Here is a 19862-nt window from a genome sequence, read left to right as displayed (position 1 = left end):
CGAGAGGTGACACTTGTGACAGCCAGGAAAGTATGAGATACAGAAGATAAACAATGAGCAGACTATTAAAATGCTAATGGCCCAGAGCTTTGCATTGAGAAGGCATGAGCTGCTCCAGCAAACATCCCTCATTGCTGACTTTAACACCAGATGGCAAACAGCTCTCATTGCTGACTTTAACACCAGATGGCAAACAGCTCTCATTGCTGACTTCAACACCAGTTGGCAGCACTTTTTAGCTCACAAGAGGCAAGTGAATGCAGATGTTACATGAATCAATTAAACACAACATTAAATGACATTGAACCTCATAAAACTTCTTCTAAATGGACCATTGTGTTAATCTGAATTCCTTCATAGGTCAGTGCTGAATTCCAACGAATCACAACTGTCTATCTTGTGTTCAAGTTTTTCTCCAAGCTGGATCTCCACTCCGCTAAACTACAGAAAGTGTTTGCTGGACGAGGAGGGGCCCAGGGTCGGAGTATAAGGGGTCTCACGATGCCCATGGAACAGGTATGAACCTGGATATCCCACAAAATATTAACATCCAGTTTGGGTCATCTTTATTGACCTCAACTAAATATGCACAAAACTTGGGAGTTCTATTTGATGACTAGCTTAATTTCTCTAAACATGTAGCTTTTGTCTTGAGGTCTTGTCGGTTCTCACTCTATAATAATCAGAAGATCAGACCCTATCTCACTCAATATGATACACAACGTATTGTCCAGTCCCTGGTTATGTCTAAACTAGACTATTGCAATGCAATTTTAACACCTGCCTGTGTGTGTAGTGAGATCGTTGCAGATTCAGAATGCAGCGACACATTTGGTCTTTGATCAGCCAAAGAGGACACGTGTAACTCCTCCACTGGTCACCCTTCACTGGTCACCCTTCACTGGCTCCCTTTAGCTGCCAGAATTACATTTAAATCAAAGACACTGGAACACTTTCACACTCCTGTAGACGAAGGACTCATCTCACACAAAGGAATAAAATGAAAAAAAAAACCGAATACTTACACACACTCATCAACATCCATTCATACAAAGGACTCCGTTCAGACAAACACACACACTGTCTTTCAGACACAAACAAAAACACACACTCAGACATAACTATACTCACTTTTGAATACAGACATTCACACATGTACACCTGCACAAACATGTACAGAATCCCACACACCCAAAAAATGTGTGTGTGTGTGGGGGGGGGGGGGGGGGGGGCAGTAAGCATAAGTATATCTCCCTCACACACACTCTCTCTCCCTCCCTGGGTATTTCTACACCATTCCTCTCTCCTTCATCTCTCTTATCTCTTTTGTGCACATTCCCCACGCAATGCCAAGCGGACGCTTCTTTACCAAGATCTGAAACAGAAGTCTGCTCACACTACTTGTAGATGTGTCTGCAGCAACAAAATGGACACCTTCTAAAGGGAACCACATCCTTGCCGCTGTGCAGTTTCTCTTGATCTGCTAAGGGATCCAGCGACTATGACGACGCCATGCGGTTGCAGTTACTGCAATGGTGAGGTGCAATGAGGGCTACCCCCGTGTGTGTGAAGTGAACACACCTTCACTCTGACTCCGACCGGCTTGGAACTAGAACACTCTCATAGCAAGAACATTCTAACAGCTAGAACAATATCATAGTGAGAACACACTTATAGCTGGAACATTAAGACAGCTCGAAATACTATCACAGCTAAAACACTCTCAGAGCTAGAACACAGACAGTTAAAACACTCTCGCCGGAACAATCTGACAGTTAGAACATTCTCATAGCTAGAACACTCTCAGTTAGAACAAACTTGTAGCTGGAACACTCTATAGAAGGACACCAAGGCCATGTGATAGAATCAGCTGCAACAGAGAGTCAGGGACTGGGTATGAAGAGGGATAAAGCAATCATTTCTGGGACCAGCATTTGTGACTAAGTGTGTTTGTGAAAGATGCTGAGATGGAGCAGCTTTCAACACACAGGATCACATATAATTCCTCCAGGTGATTAGAGTAACACTTGTTGCAGTATTTGAGATTGCTGAGTGTCACGAGATTCATTACAGCTCCCCCGCCCCTCACACACATTCAACTTCTATGGCATCATTATCTTCTCTCTGTTTTATTTCATATGACTTGAAATGTCCACTAGATGGCGACCTTCTTGTTGCAAGCAATACTACAATTTCCTTTGAATTTCTTTTGCGGGTATTCAATATTTGTAAAGAGACAGTAAACTGCTTTCTGGTGGTTCCTTCAGTTCATAAATAGTGGGAAATGCATGACAGTATTCTTTACAGGTCAGCGTTGGAAAATAACTTTTTAATTCAAAGTCCGTGTCGTTGTCAATGACGATGTTCAGACGAACACGCCCACCCAACAAGGAAGTCGTTTCAAAGTTATGCACCGATTTCGGGCGAAACGAAACCACGTGGAAACCTGTTTAGCGTTACACAGCTCAAACGAAAAATGGCAGAAGCGGCTCCAAGTAACCAGGACCTTTTTACATGCCCGGTTTGCCTTGATATTCTGAATTATCCGGTAACTATTGTCTGTGGACACACTTACTGTATGGGCTGCATTACGAGCTGCTGGGATCGGGAAGATCAGAAGGGAGTCTACAGCTGCCCCCAGTGCAGACAGACGTTCACCCCAAGACCCGTTTTAAACAAAAATAGTATTTTTGCTGAGCTGGTGGAACAGATCAAGAAGACCAGAATCCAAGATGCTGCTCCTGTTGCATGTACGGCTGGACTTGGAGATGTGGAGTGTGACGTCTGCACTGGGACAAAACTCAAAGCGGTGAAGTCCTGTCTGGAATGTCTGGTGTCATACTGTGAAACTCACTACAAAGTTCACAATAAACTTTTTCCTGGACGAAAACACAAGGTGACTGATGCCACAGGCCAGCTACAGGACAGGATCTGCTCTCATCATGAGAAGGTTTTTGAAATATTTTGTCGAACCGATCAGAGTTGTATCTGCTATCTGTGCACGATGGACGAACATAAAGGCCATGACACAGTCACTGCTGCAGCAGAACGGACAGACAAACAGGTCAGTACTGGAGCTACACGTTTGTCCAACATTTCTATGAGGGCTATTATACATACTAACTGTGAAAGTATTCTTGTAGATATAGTATTACAATATCACCACTCTTTAAGTCTGGCTTTTTCCGCAATGATTTTGCCCGTAGAGAAAGGAAGAATCAGGAAATGATTATCAGGTGCAAGGTCCAGTGTTGAGTAAAATCAGTGAAACATTAACCTGTCGGCATCAAAGTGAACATAATCTTACCTCGCAAAATAATATTCTGTTCGGTTGTTTTCTAAATGTTGTGAGACAGCTTTGCCACAAGTGTTTTTGCTGTTAAATACCAGAGCTCCTCTTGAGCTCATGGCTTCATCCTGATTTTCACTTAAAGATGATAGCGATTGCTTCAATGTATTATTAAATCTAAAAAATACTAAAATACTAAAATGTACTTAAAGGTTTTTGCTTATGATCGTTCAGTTGTCATGTGCAATTTTGATCCTCATTGTTGTAAACAATCCACCGATAATAATTATAACGATAATTTTTACACAGAGGCAGGTGGGGCAAACCCAGAGGAGATTCCAGCAGAGAATCCAGGAGAGAGAGAAGGAGCTGCAGGAGCTGAGGAAGGTTGTGGAGACTCTCAAGGTGAGTACTGACCAGAGGAGAGGAGGACAACAGCTGGCTGCTGGAGGAGCCATTTCAGGCTCAATCAGGGCTCTCCTCCAGTCAGGAGTCTGTAATGCTGAGCCACTTCCCAGCTCCTCTGAGCCACACTGTGGGTACCAGGCTGTGTGGAGGAGCTGAGTGAGTGGGCTGCTTTAGATGGACCCCTCCTCTTTGTGTGTCTCCTAACAGAGCTCTGCAAAGACAGCAGTGCAGGACAGTGAGAGGATCTTTACTGAGATGATCCGCTCCATTGAGAGAAGGCGCTCTGAGGTGAAAGAGCTGATCAGAGATCAGGAGAAGGCTGAGGTGAGTCAGGCTGAAGGACTCCTGAATCGACTGGAGCAGGAGATTGCTGAGCTGAAGAGGAGAGATGCTGAGCTGGAGCAGCTTTCACACACAGAGGATCACATCCATTTCCTCAAGGTAACTGTTGATGATGGATTATTAGTGCACAGAATGTTTGAGGGCACTGATTTATGTTGAATATATTCCTAGGTGGAAATTTGAATTCAATTTAGATATTGTTGAATTTTCTTCCAGGATCTCTACTTTTCCAGATTATTTTGCTTCTTATTGTAACACACTCTATATTTGAACAGATACCTTACCCCATGCAGTTACGGTGTCTATAAAAAAAACGTTTTTGAATTCATCACTCAAGACATTTTCATTCCTCAGAAAACGGCTCAAAATCATTATGGCAATTGTTAGGACAGGTTAGGTCATATGGTAGGAAGAACCCTTACTGACAGGTGGGGCTTGAGTGATGTCACTACCTGTGGTTCATTGATAAAAGCACATCTGCCCTGACATCATGGCTCACAGTTTGTTTGGAGGCAGCTGAGGTGCACAGGTGCCTGCCACTCGGCCTCTTTGGTCAGGCCACATGTAGGTCAAGGCAAACTAATGGCATTTGGACAACCATTTGTGTTGAATTCATTTGGGATTCATAACATCAACCAAAAAACTTGAACTCAAGGAAATACCACAAGGGCTTACCCCACTAACAGATAGCCAGCTTGAGAGAGCTGCCTGGCAGGGAGTGCTCATACACACACGCACACACACACACACACACACACTTACACCACACACCTACGCACTCAAACACACACACACACACCTACACTCTCAAACACACACACACGCACGTACACGCACGCACACACACACACACACACACACCTACACACACCTACAAACACATGCACACACTCAAACACACACACACTCACACCACACACCTACACACTCAAACACACGCACACATTCTCACACACACACACACACACATAGACACCCTCAAACACACACACACACACACACAATCACACACACACAGACACACTGAAACACACACATACACAGACACACTCTCACACACACTCACAAACAAACACACACACACACACACACACACACACACACACACACACACACACTCATCCGCACAAGGTAAGATCCCACTATCATGAATTTACATCATGTAGGGATAGTGTGTAGTACGTAGGTGAGGCTTTGCTTTAGTTTACGTTGTGAGGAGGGACACGGCTAACATCAGACTAACCCCTAGACAACGCATCTTAGCTGCCAAGACTGTCCTTGGTAACACAATCATTTGGAAGCCACATCCAGATGCTGCATACACACATCAAAGGATGATATCCAGGTTAGGCTTAGGCTGCACCCATGTTACATTTAGTTCACATCTCAATCTAAAACATCAGAGGATGATATCTAAATTAAGAGACGTGTATGCACTGTAATAGTTGAAGCTATTAGATATAATTAACCAAAACGTTTCCTGATCAATTGTATTTAAACGCACAACTTACTTATATGTGGATGCTTTATTTTGAGAATGTAGCTATTCTCTCTCACTGTGTCTCTCTCTCTCTCTATCTCTGTCATCTGTTCTTCTTCTCTCTCTCTCTTTCTCTCTATCTCTGTGGTTCTTTATTTAGACCTTTCAGTCAGTCAGTGAGACACCTGAGTCTAAAGACTTATCCTGCATCTCTGTGAACCAAGGCCTCTCTTTTGAGGCTGTGAAGAAATCCGTCTCCTCACTAAAGATGCAGCTGGAGAATTTCTGCAAGGAGGAAGTCATGAAAATATCTGCATCAGGTTAGTCTGACTTACTATACTTTCCCTCTGGAATATACTAATAAGCTAAATGTGAAAGTGAACTTCAGGAACCTGTATTCCTCAATGTCACATATTTGTAACATATCCTTTGTATGTCAGTGAAGCTGAGATACTCTGCAGGTGTCTCCATGTTTTCTTGTCTTACAGTAAGAGGGTCTTTAAGGTTAAAGAAGCTGGAGACTCATAATGTCCCTCAACAAGAGAACACAAATTTACTGCCATCATAGAATATTGATATAATGTTGACATTTACACAAGTCAGTGTTATTTATAATATGATTCTTTCTCTCTCAATAGTGACTGAAGTCCAGGCTATTTTGCCTCCTGAACCTACAACCAGAGAGGATTTCCTACAATGTGAGTTTGATCACAAGTCAAGTTTCAGTAGCAATCTCATGGTCCTACATGTTTAAGCAGTTCAACATTTCTTTATGGCTGTTATAGTTCATTGATAGAAGAGACAGTGTCTTTTTCCATTTTCCTAAAATGGCGTTCTAAACGGAAGTGCAGGAGGAGATGTAATGAATTTGCCACACCCCTCTCACATCAATCACCCACACTTAATTTAAACTCAGTTCTCCTCATCAGCACACACACACACAGACACACACACACACACACACACGCACACACTTCCTTTAAACTCAGTTCTCCTCATCAGCACACACACACACACACACGGACACACACTTCATTTAAACTCAGTTCTCCTCATCAGCTGCAGCACTTGCTTTGGCACTCGCTCTCAACCCACCACCTCCCCTTACACCACCTGTCTCCCCTCACACCACCTGTCTCCCCTCACACCACCTGTCTCCCCTTGGTATAGAATGGGGGGTGCAGGCACGGATTCTACATGACTCCTGTCAGCATAGTTGACTCCTGCACAATCCCTGCAAGGCGTTTTAGGTCTTGGCCAAAGACCAGGCCAGACACACTCTTCTGCGTCTCTTAGGCACATTTGGAACATGAAGTCATGAACTGCCAAAAACTAGGACAATAAACTGGCATTGATATCCAGCTGATATAAAATATGCACTTGTCCTATGTATGTGGAATCTGTAAAGATATCAGATCAATGAGTCACACAAACACAGATACATACACACAGATACATACACACATATACATATATACACACACACACACACAAACACAAACATCCATGCAAACATGTAGAGAATCTCACACGACAACACAAATGCATGACAGTGTGGTTGGGGTGAGTAGGTGTAGGCTGAGGGATTCTACAAGTAGATCAGGTGGAGAGACTACAGCAGCATCCCACAGCGAAGATAGTCTAGACTAGGAGAGGAAGAAAGAGACATTTGTATTTTTCTGTATTTCTCTCTCCCTCTCTATTTCTCTCTCTCACACACACCCATACAACCAATCATACATACGGACTTTCACATAAAAAGACACTGGAACACGTTCACACTCCTATTTAGAAGGACTCATCTCACACAAAAGGAATCAAATGAAACAAACCCAAATACTTACACACAACATGATTCATTCATACAAAGGACTCCCTTCAGACAAACACACACACACACACACACACACACACACACACACACACACACACACACACACACACACACACAACCATGCTCACTTTTGAACTTTTGAATACAGACACTCACTTCACACATGTACACTTGCACAAACATGTACACAATCACACACACATAAACGAAACTCATTTATATGTGAAACATTCCCTCACAGAAGAAATCACAGAAATAAATCTCATCCCCCACACGCAAAGATTCATATAAAATAACAACAACCCAACCCCTACACACACACACACACACACACACAACACATATAAATACCTAAGTTTGTCCTGTCTTCTCATCCATCAGACTCCTGTCACTTCACACTGGATCCAAACACAGCACACAGAAACCTCCATCTGTCTGAGGGGAACAGGAGGGTGGAGTGGAGAGCTGAGGTCCAGTCATATCCTGATCATCCAGAGAGATTTGATGGGCAGGATCAGGTGCTGTGTAGAGAGGGTGTGTCTGGACGCTGCTACTGGGAGGTTGAGTGGAGTGGGTGGGGGGTTATAATATCAGTCTCATATAAAAGCATCAGCAGGAGTGGAGGGGGTAATGAGTGTGGGTTTGGATATAATGATCAGTCCTGGAGTCTGAACCTCTACAGCTGCAGCTCCATTTTCTGGCACAATATAAAACATACTAAACTCCCTCTAGTGGCCAACTCCAGAATAGGAGTGTATGTGGATCACAGGGCAGGAACTCTGGCCTTCTACAGCATCTCCGACACAATGACCCTCCTGCACAGAGTCCAGACCACATTCACTCACACACTCTACCCTGGGTTCAGGTTTCATGGTTTTGGATCATCAGTGAAGCTGCTGTGACAGACATATCTAGTTGCTGTTAGCACAAACATACATGTGGTAAATGTACCCAATGCAAACAAACATAACATTGTAAATACATGATACATATAAATTGAGGGTGGGTTGAGAGCATTAAAGTATTGTAGAACAGCTTAATAGTCTTAGGTTCTGGATCATCAGTGAAGCTGCTGTGACTGACATATCTAGATGCTGTTAGCACATGCATCTCACACATCACATCATTTAACACATCACTCACACGTAAGGATCTAGCAGCTGGGCCTGAGACTCTTTGATCTTGGGGACAACAACAGACTGAAGCCATTCCCACATCTCTGGACCCCAGCTATTACAATATCTGTACCTCTAGACCTCTGCTATAACACATGCAGTGTCACCACAGCAGAAATAAGCCATTGTGTGTGAAAGGTTTTGATGATCTCTGTGTTGCATAACCTCACTCTCCCAAGTGTTTAGTCCCTCTGTTATTGCATACATGTTCTGATATCTGGTTGAGAAAATGTGTATCTCTGTTTCTTTATTAATACCGTTATAATGAGACCAGTATGTTTTAAAATGTTTCTAGTGCAAAATGGTGAATACAAACTTATAAACTGGCATTCAACATGCATGAATGTACTCTTTTTCTTGGTGTGTGTGTTTGTGTTTGTTTGTGTGTGTGGTAGTTTTTGAGACCAGCATTTGTGACTGTGAGTGTGTTTGTGAAAGAGGCTGAGATTGAGCATTTGAGATTGCTGAGTGTCACTAGATTCAATACAGCTCCCCCGCTCCCCCCACACACCTCAACTTCTATTGCATCATTATCTCCTGGCCTTGTTCTCTACCATATGACTTTAAATGTCCACTAGATGGCGACATTCTTGCTGCAAGCCAAGCTTTAGTACAATTTCCTTTAAATGTCTGTTGTGGAAATTCAGTTTTTGTAAAGAGTGACAATGACATAAAAAACCGCCTGTCTAATGAAGTTGTAAAACCAGATGGTTAACTTCAGACTGTCAGCATTCTCATACAGCAATGAAAACACATAGTCTGATTAACAGAAATCAGACAGAGAATCTCCTGTTACATATGAACTGTATCTCAATAATAAATATACCTAAAAAGCCTAAATTACCCCTCAATGTATTATGTTTGTGGGAATTTTGTAATACTTTTCTTATTTTACAGTAATTTATATTAATACACATCATGGATTCTGCCTGCAATATTGCTGCCCAGTCCTCTCAGATGAGCCCAGTGATTAGGGGGCTGAAATGGCATTTTGTAGGGTCCTGGGTGGTTGACACTATGACTAAATGACATTACATGGTTATCAACTGCCTAGAGGTCACAGGTCACTCAGTGAGGGTATAGTTGCAGTAAGTTTATCAACTCCACAAGAGAACCTATAAATATGATTAAATAAAGATTGATTGCATGTAAAGTCAGTAAATCAGTGTTCCTCCTGGTTTTCTTTTTTGCTCCACTAAGACAAAACTTATTTAGTGTTTTTCTCAAGCCTTGTAATGAAACAGCATCTAACCAATAGGCTATTCAGCAACACTACAGATCACCTCTCAGTCAGGGTCAGTAGCTTAAACAGCTTGTTCTTTCAGGAATACTATCAGACAAAAATAATATTATGATGCCACCATAACTGTTTGTTGTGGATGTGATGTATTCCTTCAACATAGACACACTTGGGGCAGACCCAGAGTAAAATCCAGCAGAGAATCAAGGAGAGAGAGAAGGAGCTGCAGGAGCTGAGGAAGGCTGTGGAGACTCTCAAGGTGAGTACTGACCAGAGGAGAGGAGGACAACAGCTGGCTGCTGGAGGAGCCATTTCAGGCTCAATCAGGGCTCTCCTCCAGTCAGCCAGACAGGAGTCTGTAATGCTGAGCCACTTTCCAGCTCCTCTGAGCCACACTGTGGGTACCAGGCTGTGTGGAGGAGCTGAGTGAGTGGGCTGCTTTAGATGGACCCCTCCTCTTTGTGTGTCTCCTAACAGAGCTCTGCACAGACAGCAGTGGAGGACAGTGAGAGGATCTTTACTGAGATGATCCGCTCCATTGAGAGAAGGTGCTCTGAGGTGAAAGAGCTGATCAGAGCTCAGGAGAAGGCTGAGGTGAGTCGGGCTGAAGGACTCTTGAAGCGACTGGAGCAGGAGATTGCTGAGCTGAAGAGGAGAGATGCTGAGCTGGAGCAGCTTTCACACACAGAGGATCACATCCATTTCCTCAAGGTAACTGTTGATGATGGATTATTAGTGCACAGAATGTTTGAGGGCATTGATTTATGTTGAATATGTTCCTAGGTGGAAATTTGAATTCAATTTAGATATTGTTGAATTTCCTTCAAGGATCTCTACATATCCAGATTGATCCTTTTTCTTCTGATCATAATAAAGTCTATAGCACTTTGAACAGATACCTTACCCCATGCAGTTTCAGTGTCTTGGAGACTTTTTTGTATTTATCACCTACAACATTTTAACATGATGAAGACAATTTCATTCTTCAAAAAACTACTCAAAATCATTATGGCAATTGTTAGGACAGGTTAAGTCACATGGTAGGAAGAACACTGACTGACAGGCGGGGCTTGAGTGATGTCACTACCTGTGGTTTCATGATAAAAGCACATCTGCCCTGACATCATGGCTCACAGTTTGTTTGGAGGCACTTGAGGTGCACAGGTGCCTGCCAATCGGCCTCTTTGGTCAGGCCACACGTAGGTCAAGGCAAACCAGTGGCATTTGGACAACCATTTGTGTTGGATTAATTTGGGATTCATAACATCAACCAAAAAACTTCAACTTAGCTGGCTTACTCCGCTAGCAGTTAGCCAGCTTGAGAGAGCTGCCTGGCAGGGAGTTCTCTCTCACACACACACACATACACCTACATAATCAAACACACACACACACACACACTCATCCGCACAAGGTAAGATCCCACTATCATGAAGTTACATCATGTAGGGATAGTGTGTAGTACGCAGGTGAGGCTTTGCTTTAGTTGACGTTGTGAGGAGGGTCACGGCTAACATCAGACTAACCCCTAGACAACGCATCTTAGCTGCCAAGACTGTCCTTGGTAACACAATCATTTGGAAGCCACATCCAGATGCTGCACACACACACACATCAAAGGACGATATCCAGGTTAGGCTGAAGATGCACCCAGATACTCAATCTCTCAATCTCAAACATTAGAGGATCATATCTAACTTTCTGTAATATGTGTAGCTTTTAGTTATAATTAACAAAAAAGTTTCCTGATCAACTGTATTTAAACATACAACTTAGTTATACGTGGATGCTTTATTTTGAGAATGTAGCTATTCACTCTCTCTCTCTATCTCAGTCATCTCTTATTGTTCTCTCTCTCTTTTTCTCTCTATCTCCGTGTTTCTTTATTTAGACTTTCCAGTCAGTCAGTGAGAAACCTGAGTCTAAAGACTTATCCTGCATCTCTGTGAACCAAGGCCTCTCTTTTGAGGCTGTGAAGAAATCAGTCTCCTCACTAAAGACGCAGCTGGAGAATTTCTGCAAGGAGGAAGTCATGAAGATATCTGCATCAGGTTAATCACATTACTAACATACGTTTACATGTAATTACGTACTATACTTTCCCTCTGGATTGTACTAATAGGCTAAATGTGATGGTGAACTTCAGGAACCTGTATTTCTCAATATCACATATTTGTAACATATCCTTTGTATGTCGGTGAAGCTGAGATACTCTACAGGTGTCTCCATGTTTACTTGTCTTAAGAGGGTCTTTAAGGTTGAAGAAGCTGGAGACTCATAACGTCCCTCAACAAGAGAACACAAATTCACTGCCATCATAAAAACAGAAGGTTGATGCAATGTTGACATTAACACCAGTCAGTGTTGTTTCTAATATGATTATTTCTCTCTTAATAGTGACTGAAGTCCAGGCTATTTTGTCTCTTGAACCTACAACCAGAGAGGATTTCCTACAATGTGAGTTTGACACAAACACATTTTATACAGTTTACTTTATTCCAAGTCAAGTTTCAGTAGCAATCACATGGTCCTACATGTTTAAGCAGTTCAACAATTCATTATGGCTGTTATAGTTCATGGATAGAGGAAACAGTGTCTTTTCCAGTGTCTTTTTCCATTTTCCTAAAATGGCGTTCTAAATGGAAGTGCAGGAGGAGATGTAACGAATTTGCCACACCCCTCTCACATCAATCACCCACACTTAATTTAAACTCAGTTCTCCTCATCAGCGCACACACACACACACACACACACACACACACACACACACACACACACACACACACTTCATTTAAACTCAGTTTTCCTCATCAGCACACACACACACACAAACACACACACACACACACACTACAACACACACAACACACACAACACACACACACACACACACACACACACACACACACACACACACACACACATACACACTCACACTTCATTTAAACTCAGTTCTCCTCATCAGCACACACACACACACACACACACACTTCATTTAAACTCAGTTCTCCTCATCAGCTGCAACACTTGCTTTGACGCTCGCTCTCAACCCACCACCTCCCCTTACACCACCTGTCTCCCCTTACACCACCTGTCTCCCCTCACACCACCTGTCTCCCCTTACACCACCTGTCTCCCCTTACACCACCTGTCTCCCCTCACACCACCTGTCTCCCCTTACACCACCTGTCTCTCCTTACACCACCTGTCTCCCCTTACACCACCTGTCTCCCCTCACACCACCTGTCTCCCCTCACACCACCTGTCTCCCCTTACACCACCTGTCTCCCCTCACACCACCTGTCTCCCCTCACACCACCTGTCTCCCCTTACACCACCTGTCTCCCCTTACACCACCTGTCTCCCCTTACACCACCTGTCTCCCCTCACACCACCTGTCTCCCCTCACACCACCTGTCTCCCCTCACACCACCTGTCTCCCCTCACACCACCTGTCTCCCCTCACACCACCTGTCTCCCCTTACACCACCTGTCTCCCCTTGGTATAGAATGGGGGGTGCAGGCACGGATTCTACATGACTCCTGTCAGCATAGTTGACTCCTGCACAATCCCTGCAAGGCCTTTTAGGTCTTGGCCAAAGACCAGGCCAGACACACTCTTCTGCGTCCATCTCTTAGGCACATTTGGAACATGAAGTCATGAACTGCCAAAAACTAGGACAATAAACTGGCATTGATATCCAGCTGATATAAAATATGCACTTGTCCTATGTATGTGGGATCTGTAAAGCTATCAGATCAACGGGTCACACAAACACAGACACAATTACACAATACACACACACAAATGTAGACAAACATCCATGCAAACATGTAGAGAATCTCACACGACAACACAAATGCATGACAGTGTGGTTGGGGTGAGTAGGTGTAGACTGAGGGATTCTACAAGTAGATCAGGTGGAGAGACTACAGCAGCATCCCACAGCGAGGATAGTCTAGACTAGGAGAGGAGGAAAGAGACATTTGTATTATTCTGTATTTCTCTCTCTCTCACACACACACACACACACACACACACACACTCAGACATAACCATACTAACTTTTGGATCAGACATTCACACATGTACACTTGCACAAACTTGTACAGAATCACACACAAAAACAAATCTCACTTATACGTGAAACATTCCCTCACAGAAGAAATCACAGAAATAAATCACATTCCCCACACGCAAAGAATCATATAAAATGACAATAACAACAACAACCACACACACACACACACACACACACACACGCACACATACATGCACCTAATCCATATAAATACCTAAGTGTGTCCTGTCTTCTCCTCCATCAGACTCCTGTCACTTCACACTGGATCCAAACACAGCAAACAGAAAGCTCCATCTGTCTGAGGGGAACAGGAGGGTGGAGAGGAGAGATGAGGTCCAGTCATATCCTGATCATCCAGAGAGATTTGATGGGCGGGGTCAGGTGCTTTGTAGAGAGGGTGTGTCTGGACGCTGCTACTGGGAGGTTGAGTGGAGTGGGGGGAGGGTTTATATATCAGTCTCATATAAAAGCATCAGCAGGAGCGGAGGGCGTGATAAGTGTGGGTTTGGATGGAATGATCAGTCCTGGAGTCTGGACCTCTCCAGCCTCAGCTCCTATTTGTGGAACAATAATAAACCCACTAAACTCCCTCTAGTGGCCAGCTCCAGAATAGGAGTGTATGTGGATCACAGGGCAGGAACTCTTGCCTTCTACAGCATCTCTGACACAATGACCCTCCTGCACAGAGTCCAGACCACATTCACTCACACACTCTACCCTGGGTTTATGCTTTATGATTCTGGATCATCAGTGAAGCTGCTGTGACAGACATATCTAGATGCTGTTAGCACATACATCTCACACATCACATCATTTAACACATCACTCACACGTAAGGATCTAGCAGCTGGGCCTGAGAATCTTTGATCTTGGGGACAACAACAGACTGAAGCCATTCCCACATCTCTGGACCCCAGCTATTACAATATCTGTACCTCTAGACCTCTGCTATAACACATGCAGTATCACCACAGCAGAAATAAGCCATTGTGTGTGAAAGGTTTTGATGAGCTCTGTATTGCATAACCTCACTCTCCCAAGTGTTTAGTCCCTCTGTTACAGCATACATGTTCTGATATCTGGTTTTAAATGACAATGACAATATTATGTACCATGACAGTAAATCTTAATGAGACCGTATTCATCCAACAATTGACCCCCGATGAAATGTGTTCCTCTGTTTCTTTATTAATACCATTGTAATGAGACCAGTATGTTTTAAAATCTTTCTGGTGCAAAATGGTAAATAAAGAGTTATAGACTGGAATTTAATGTGCCCTAATTTACTCTTTTTCTTGATGTGTGTGTATGTGATTTATTTCAGAAGTATTTTTGTTAAATGTATTGAAATTCCTTCATCATCCTGATAGCAATGAATAAATCAAATGCTTTGACGAAGAAAAAAACAATCTGTTATCTGTGTCAGCTGCAGGGCTAGAAAAAGCCAGTCCAATCACTTTATTGATCCCAGATGACATGATTGGATGGACTACCAGCACTACCTGTGCACACTCTGCCTGTGAGAGGGGGTTCGCTTCTTAATCAGCATGTGGCATCAGGAAGTACATGCCACTGGCACGAGGAGGGACCTGCCACTGGCACCCAGTAACAAGATGAACATGCCATTGTGAGGAGGGACATGCCGGCGAGCTGCTAATCAACAACATCCAATTCGCTGCCAAATGTCGCTGTTCCTGATGGAAAACCATCCTCTTGCCATTGGTGCTCTTTTTCTTGGTGTGTGTGTGTGTGATTGATTTCAGGAGTATTTTAAATGTATTGAAATTCCTTTATCATCCCGATAGCAATGAATACATTAAATGCTTTGACGGAAAAAGAAAACGCAACAAGTAACAAGATGAACATGCCATTGGCAGGAGGTGGTATCTGCCGACGAGTCACTAATCAACAACATCGACAGTTGACAACATTCGCTGTTCCTGATCGAAAACCATTGTCTTGCCATCGATGCATTCCAAAAAACAGACATTTTAATGGATTGTAAAGGTTCTGTCCTCATCTCTACTCTAAATATATATCCTCAGCATGTTACGTGTTGGAAATAATTACCAATTAATGGAACCTTCTTCATGTCTGATATGTGTCATGTAGATTTTAAACTTGAAACAAAAAGCCATTTCTTCAAAATCTATTTATTTAATTTACATTTTTACATTTATAAACAATAATAATACCTAAATACATGTTTTGTGCATGCAAAGTAGGCCTAATGTGTTTTAAATATGTTCTTTCAATAGTAATTTTATATATTATATAAATAGAAATGAGAAAAATACAGTTTTTCTAAATTCAAATGTACATTGTGTAAATCACATATTCATAGATGCTGAATATTCCTGTTAAAGGACCTTTAAAACAGTAAGCACTACATGACAGCACGAGTGAAATGTGTCTGTCTCCACCTGGAGCAGCAGGAGCCTCAGACCCCTCACTCCTGTCTGTCAGCCTGGGAGCTGCTGTCTTTAGTCCCGTCCTCCCCTGTGTCCACCGTCCCCTCTGTGCTCTGGAGTCTCACCAGCTGTCTGCACACCCGCTGGAGGCCGGGGCTTGAGAAGTAGTAGAGCACAGGGTCCAGTATGCTGTTGAGGTAGGTGAGGGTCAGCATGGTGTAGAAACCATGTTTATTACCTCCATGGATTCACACGTCCTCTGGGACCCAATCCTCACCCAGATCAGCACCTGGGCCACGTTGCTGGGCAGGAAGCAGACAACGAACACCACCACCCCCTCTTGATGTTGCCGTAGCGACAACGAACACCACCACCACCTCTTGATGTTGCCGTAGCGATCCAGATGCCTGCGCCTGAGCTCAGAGACGATGCGGAGCGAGCAGACAAGGATCAGAGCCAGGGGGACGAAGAAGGAGATCATGAAGACAGACTTGTACCAGAGGAACGCAGGGTTCAAAGCCAGATCATGAAGACAGACTTGTACCAGAGGGACACAGGGTTCAAAGCCAGATCATGAAGACAGACTTGTACCAGAGGGACACAGGGTTCAAAGCCAGATCATGAAGACAGACTTGTACCAGAGGGACACAGGGTCCAAAGCCAGGCACACCAGGAAGCCCTCGCACTGCGGGGCACGTCCCACCACCAGCTGCTGTGGCGTGTGTGCATATCTGGTCCAGTCAGTGACTAAATGAAGTTTATATATTTCCTTTCCTGTAAATTTAATTCAACAGAGTGCAGCCCGGGCATTGACAGGGTTCACGAATGCAGCTGTATGTAAACAAATTATTTTAATTTAATTGCTTTTGACATAATCTCTCCTAAAGTTTGTGCTTTGTATTGAGAAGAACATCTGATGATCATATTTCCTGTGTTATTTACATTACATTACCTGGTAGGATCAACTATATTTGAATTTGGACATTTTAACAATGTATCAGTAGTGATGAGCTTCGATTGTAGGATGAGTCAATATTGTTTGAAGCCATTTAGGGAAGTTCACCATTTTGAATCATTAGATAATTGTAAATATGCTAATGATCGAGCTTTATTTGTCACTGACCTCAGTGACAAATAAAGCTCGATCATTAGCATATTTACAATTATCTAATGATTCAAAATGGTAATAATGTGGCACTGAGGTTAATGTGGCAGCCCACCTGAACTTTTTTCATTCTTACTGTAGGATATTTTTCTGTGACTAAATGAGGCCTTTCATACTGATGAGCTAATCCATGTTCATCTACATGGATTAGCTCATCAGTATGAAAGGCCTCATTTAAACAAGTGAACAGGCTGAACAGCTGGAAAACTGTATACGACTATAAAAGTGATTAATTGATCTCCAGTACATTCCAGGGGCCCCACCTAGAGTGACCATATCCATAACACCAAAAAGGAGGACACTCTGCGGTATTTCGTGATATTGTGAATAATTACATAAGACTCTGGCATGCTCCCCTCTACAATACAACTTTGTGTGATTGATACATGATGTATGTGTAACAGAATAGGAAAACATATTCTTGAAGAGTCAAAAAGTGTTTGTTCACAGTATTTGTATTTATTCAATGCATTGTGGTGTTAAAAAACTGACCACTGAGATGAATCTTTTAAAGTGCTGAGTGCCACAAAGCATAACATTTGTGGACTTAAAATGTACAAATTAAATCACAGGTCACATAAATAAGAATGTTTTAAAAGCATAAAGAAAACAGCTCAAAAAGTAAAGAATTTCTAAAGTGATTCAGTCTATTGGGGACTTGTGTGCAGTGTCTTCATCTGTGTATGTGTGCAGCAGTCCACCTGTATTCAAGCAAATGTGGTAGGGTGATCCCTGCTAATTAGTAGCTCCACCCTCACCATTCCCGTTTCTCTACTAGCCTGGGCCTATTTAAACACGCAGGTGTTTGCAGTTACATCGTCTGCAGCCCAGAGTAGTGTTGGAAAGTTGTCTGCTGGTTGAGCTCGTGGGTAAAGATTGCTTGTGTGGCGTGAGTCCTGGTCTTGAAGGGGAACAACGGTGAATTGTGCTCGTGGGTAAAGATTGCTTGTGTGGCGTGAGTCCTGGTCTTGAAGGGGAACAACGGTGAATTGTGCTCGTGGGAAAAGATTGCTTGTGTGGCGTGAGTCCTGGTCTTGAAGGGGAACAACGGTGAATTGTGCTCGTGGGTAAAGCTGGAGCAGGGAAAAGTGCCTCCGGAAAAAACCCTCCTCAAAAAGATGAGATGAGAACCGCTGATTATACATAAATCATGCTTGATTGTGTTATTATACCAGTTAGAGTGATATTTTTAAGAGACCCCAAACAGATCCCAACCAAACCATCAAGCAAACAGACGGGGTCAAATAGATGGTGTCACACCTCTTCTATAGGGTGCCGCTTCCCACTACTTCTAGAGTACTATAGCAAGACATGTGCTTTCATTAGATTATAGGTGTTGGTTGTTGAATCTGGAAAGAGAAAGAGAGATGCGCTGCCTGTTGAAATGCAGGAGCATTAGGCAGAGGTAGTTTGCTCCTGACAGTTCGGTTAAGTGGAACTGTGTCTTTACCCACAGAGGGAGTTCCATAAATAAATCCCATACAAAATTCCAGCAGAGAATCCAGGAGAGAGAGGAGAACTGTCTGGGACCCCTGTGAAGTCCACAGACAGACTTCCTCTGACATCCTCTGTGTCTCCTACTAGCGCTGTGCCCAGGTGGCTGTGGAGGACTGTGAGAGGATCTTCAGTGGCCTCCTGCGCTCCAGAGAGAGAAGAGCTGAGGAGGAGGAGGCCAAGCTGCAGCGGGCTGAAGAGCTCCTGAGGAGGAGGAGGCTGGAGGAGGAGATCGGTGAGCTGACGAAGGACGCTCGTCTGGGCCGGCACTCCCTCTCACTCAACACAAGCCATCTCCCTCAGGTACAAATGGTGCCCTCCTAAACTGGGTTGGACTGAAATTCAATTTGCCATCTACACAAGGTCTGCTGTCAGTCAGTGGTACAGGGTGCACAAGTAGTTTAAAGTAGCTACAACCACAAACTATTACTGCTACTGTACGAAGAAGAAGCCCTCTTGCGTTAAGCAATGCTGTCAATTCACAGGAACACATTACACATTAAGAATATACAGGGATAACAATCTACCATCATTACTTGCTGGATTAAAAACGCCACCATTTTTGCCTTCTCTGTTGGGCTATATATGATAAAAAGACATCTTAGATGTTGCCACCAGGGGTCACTGTCGCCCATCACTTGATGCTGTGCACTCCCATTCATACTGCACTCTCCCAAAGGAATTAATCAGTGACTTCTGTTTGAGTATATTACTCTATGTTTCCCCTCTTCTGCCTGTAGACTTCTCAGTCTATGTGTGACCCATCAAGGTCAACCAGTGCTTTGCCTTTGATCAGGTGAAGCAGTCTGTCACTGAACTGACAGAGAGACTGGGACACTTCTCTAAGCATGCAAAAACATTTCACTGTTTTATTTAGGAGCTAATTGTCTGGAATATGTTTCCTCTGCTTTTGTTCGAATTGTCATTATTAGTTACTGTAAT

General features: G+C 43.3%; 1 protein-coding gene across 1 annotated transcript; it reads left to right on the top strand.

The window, feature by feature from the left end:
• The first annotated feature begins 2429 nt into the window (after positions 1 to 2429).
• Positions 2430 to 15096, top strand: LOC116221158 (tripartite motif-containing protein 16-like). Its single transcript, XM_042708347.1, has 6 exons — positions 2430 to 3064; positions 3599 to 3694; positions 3905 to 4138; positions 11660 to 11819; positions 12166 to 12225; positions 14095 to 15096. Exons 1-6 carry the CDS (start codon positions 2477 to 2479, stop codon positions 14613 to 14615), a joined length of 1659 nt encoding a protein of 552 aa, XP_042564281.1. The 5' UTR covers positions 2430 to 2476; the 3' UTR covers positions 14616 to 15096.
• The last annotated feature ends 4766 nt before the right edge of the window (positions 15097 to 19862 follow it).

This window comes from Clupea harengus, chromosome 7 (genome assembly GCF_900700415.2).
Source record: "Clupea harengus chromosome 7, Ch_v2.0.2, whole genome shotgun sequence".
NCBI classification, from domain to species: domain Eukaryota; kingdom Metazoa; phylum Chordata; class Actinopteri; order Clupeiformes; family Clupeidae; genus Clupea; species Clupea harengus.
This window is presented reverse-complemented; position numbering and strand designations above follow the sequence as displayed.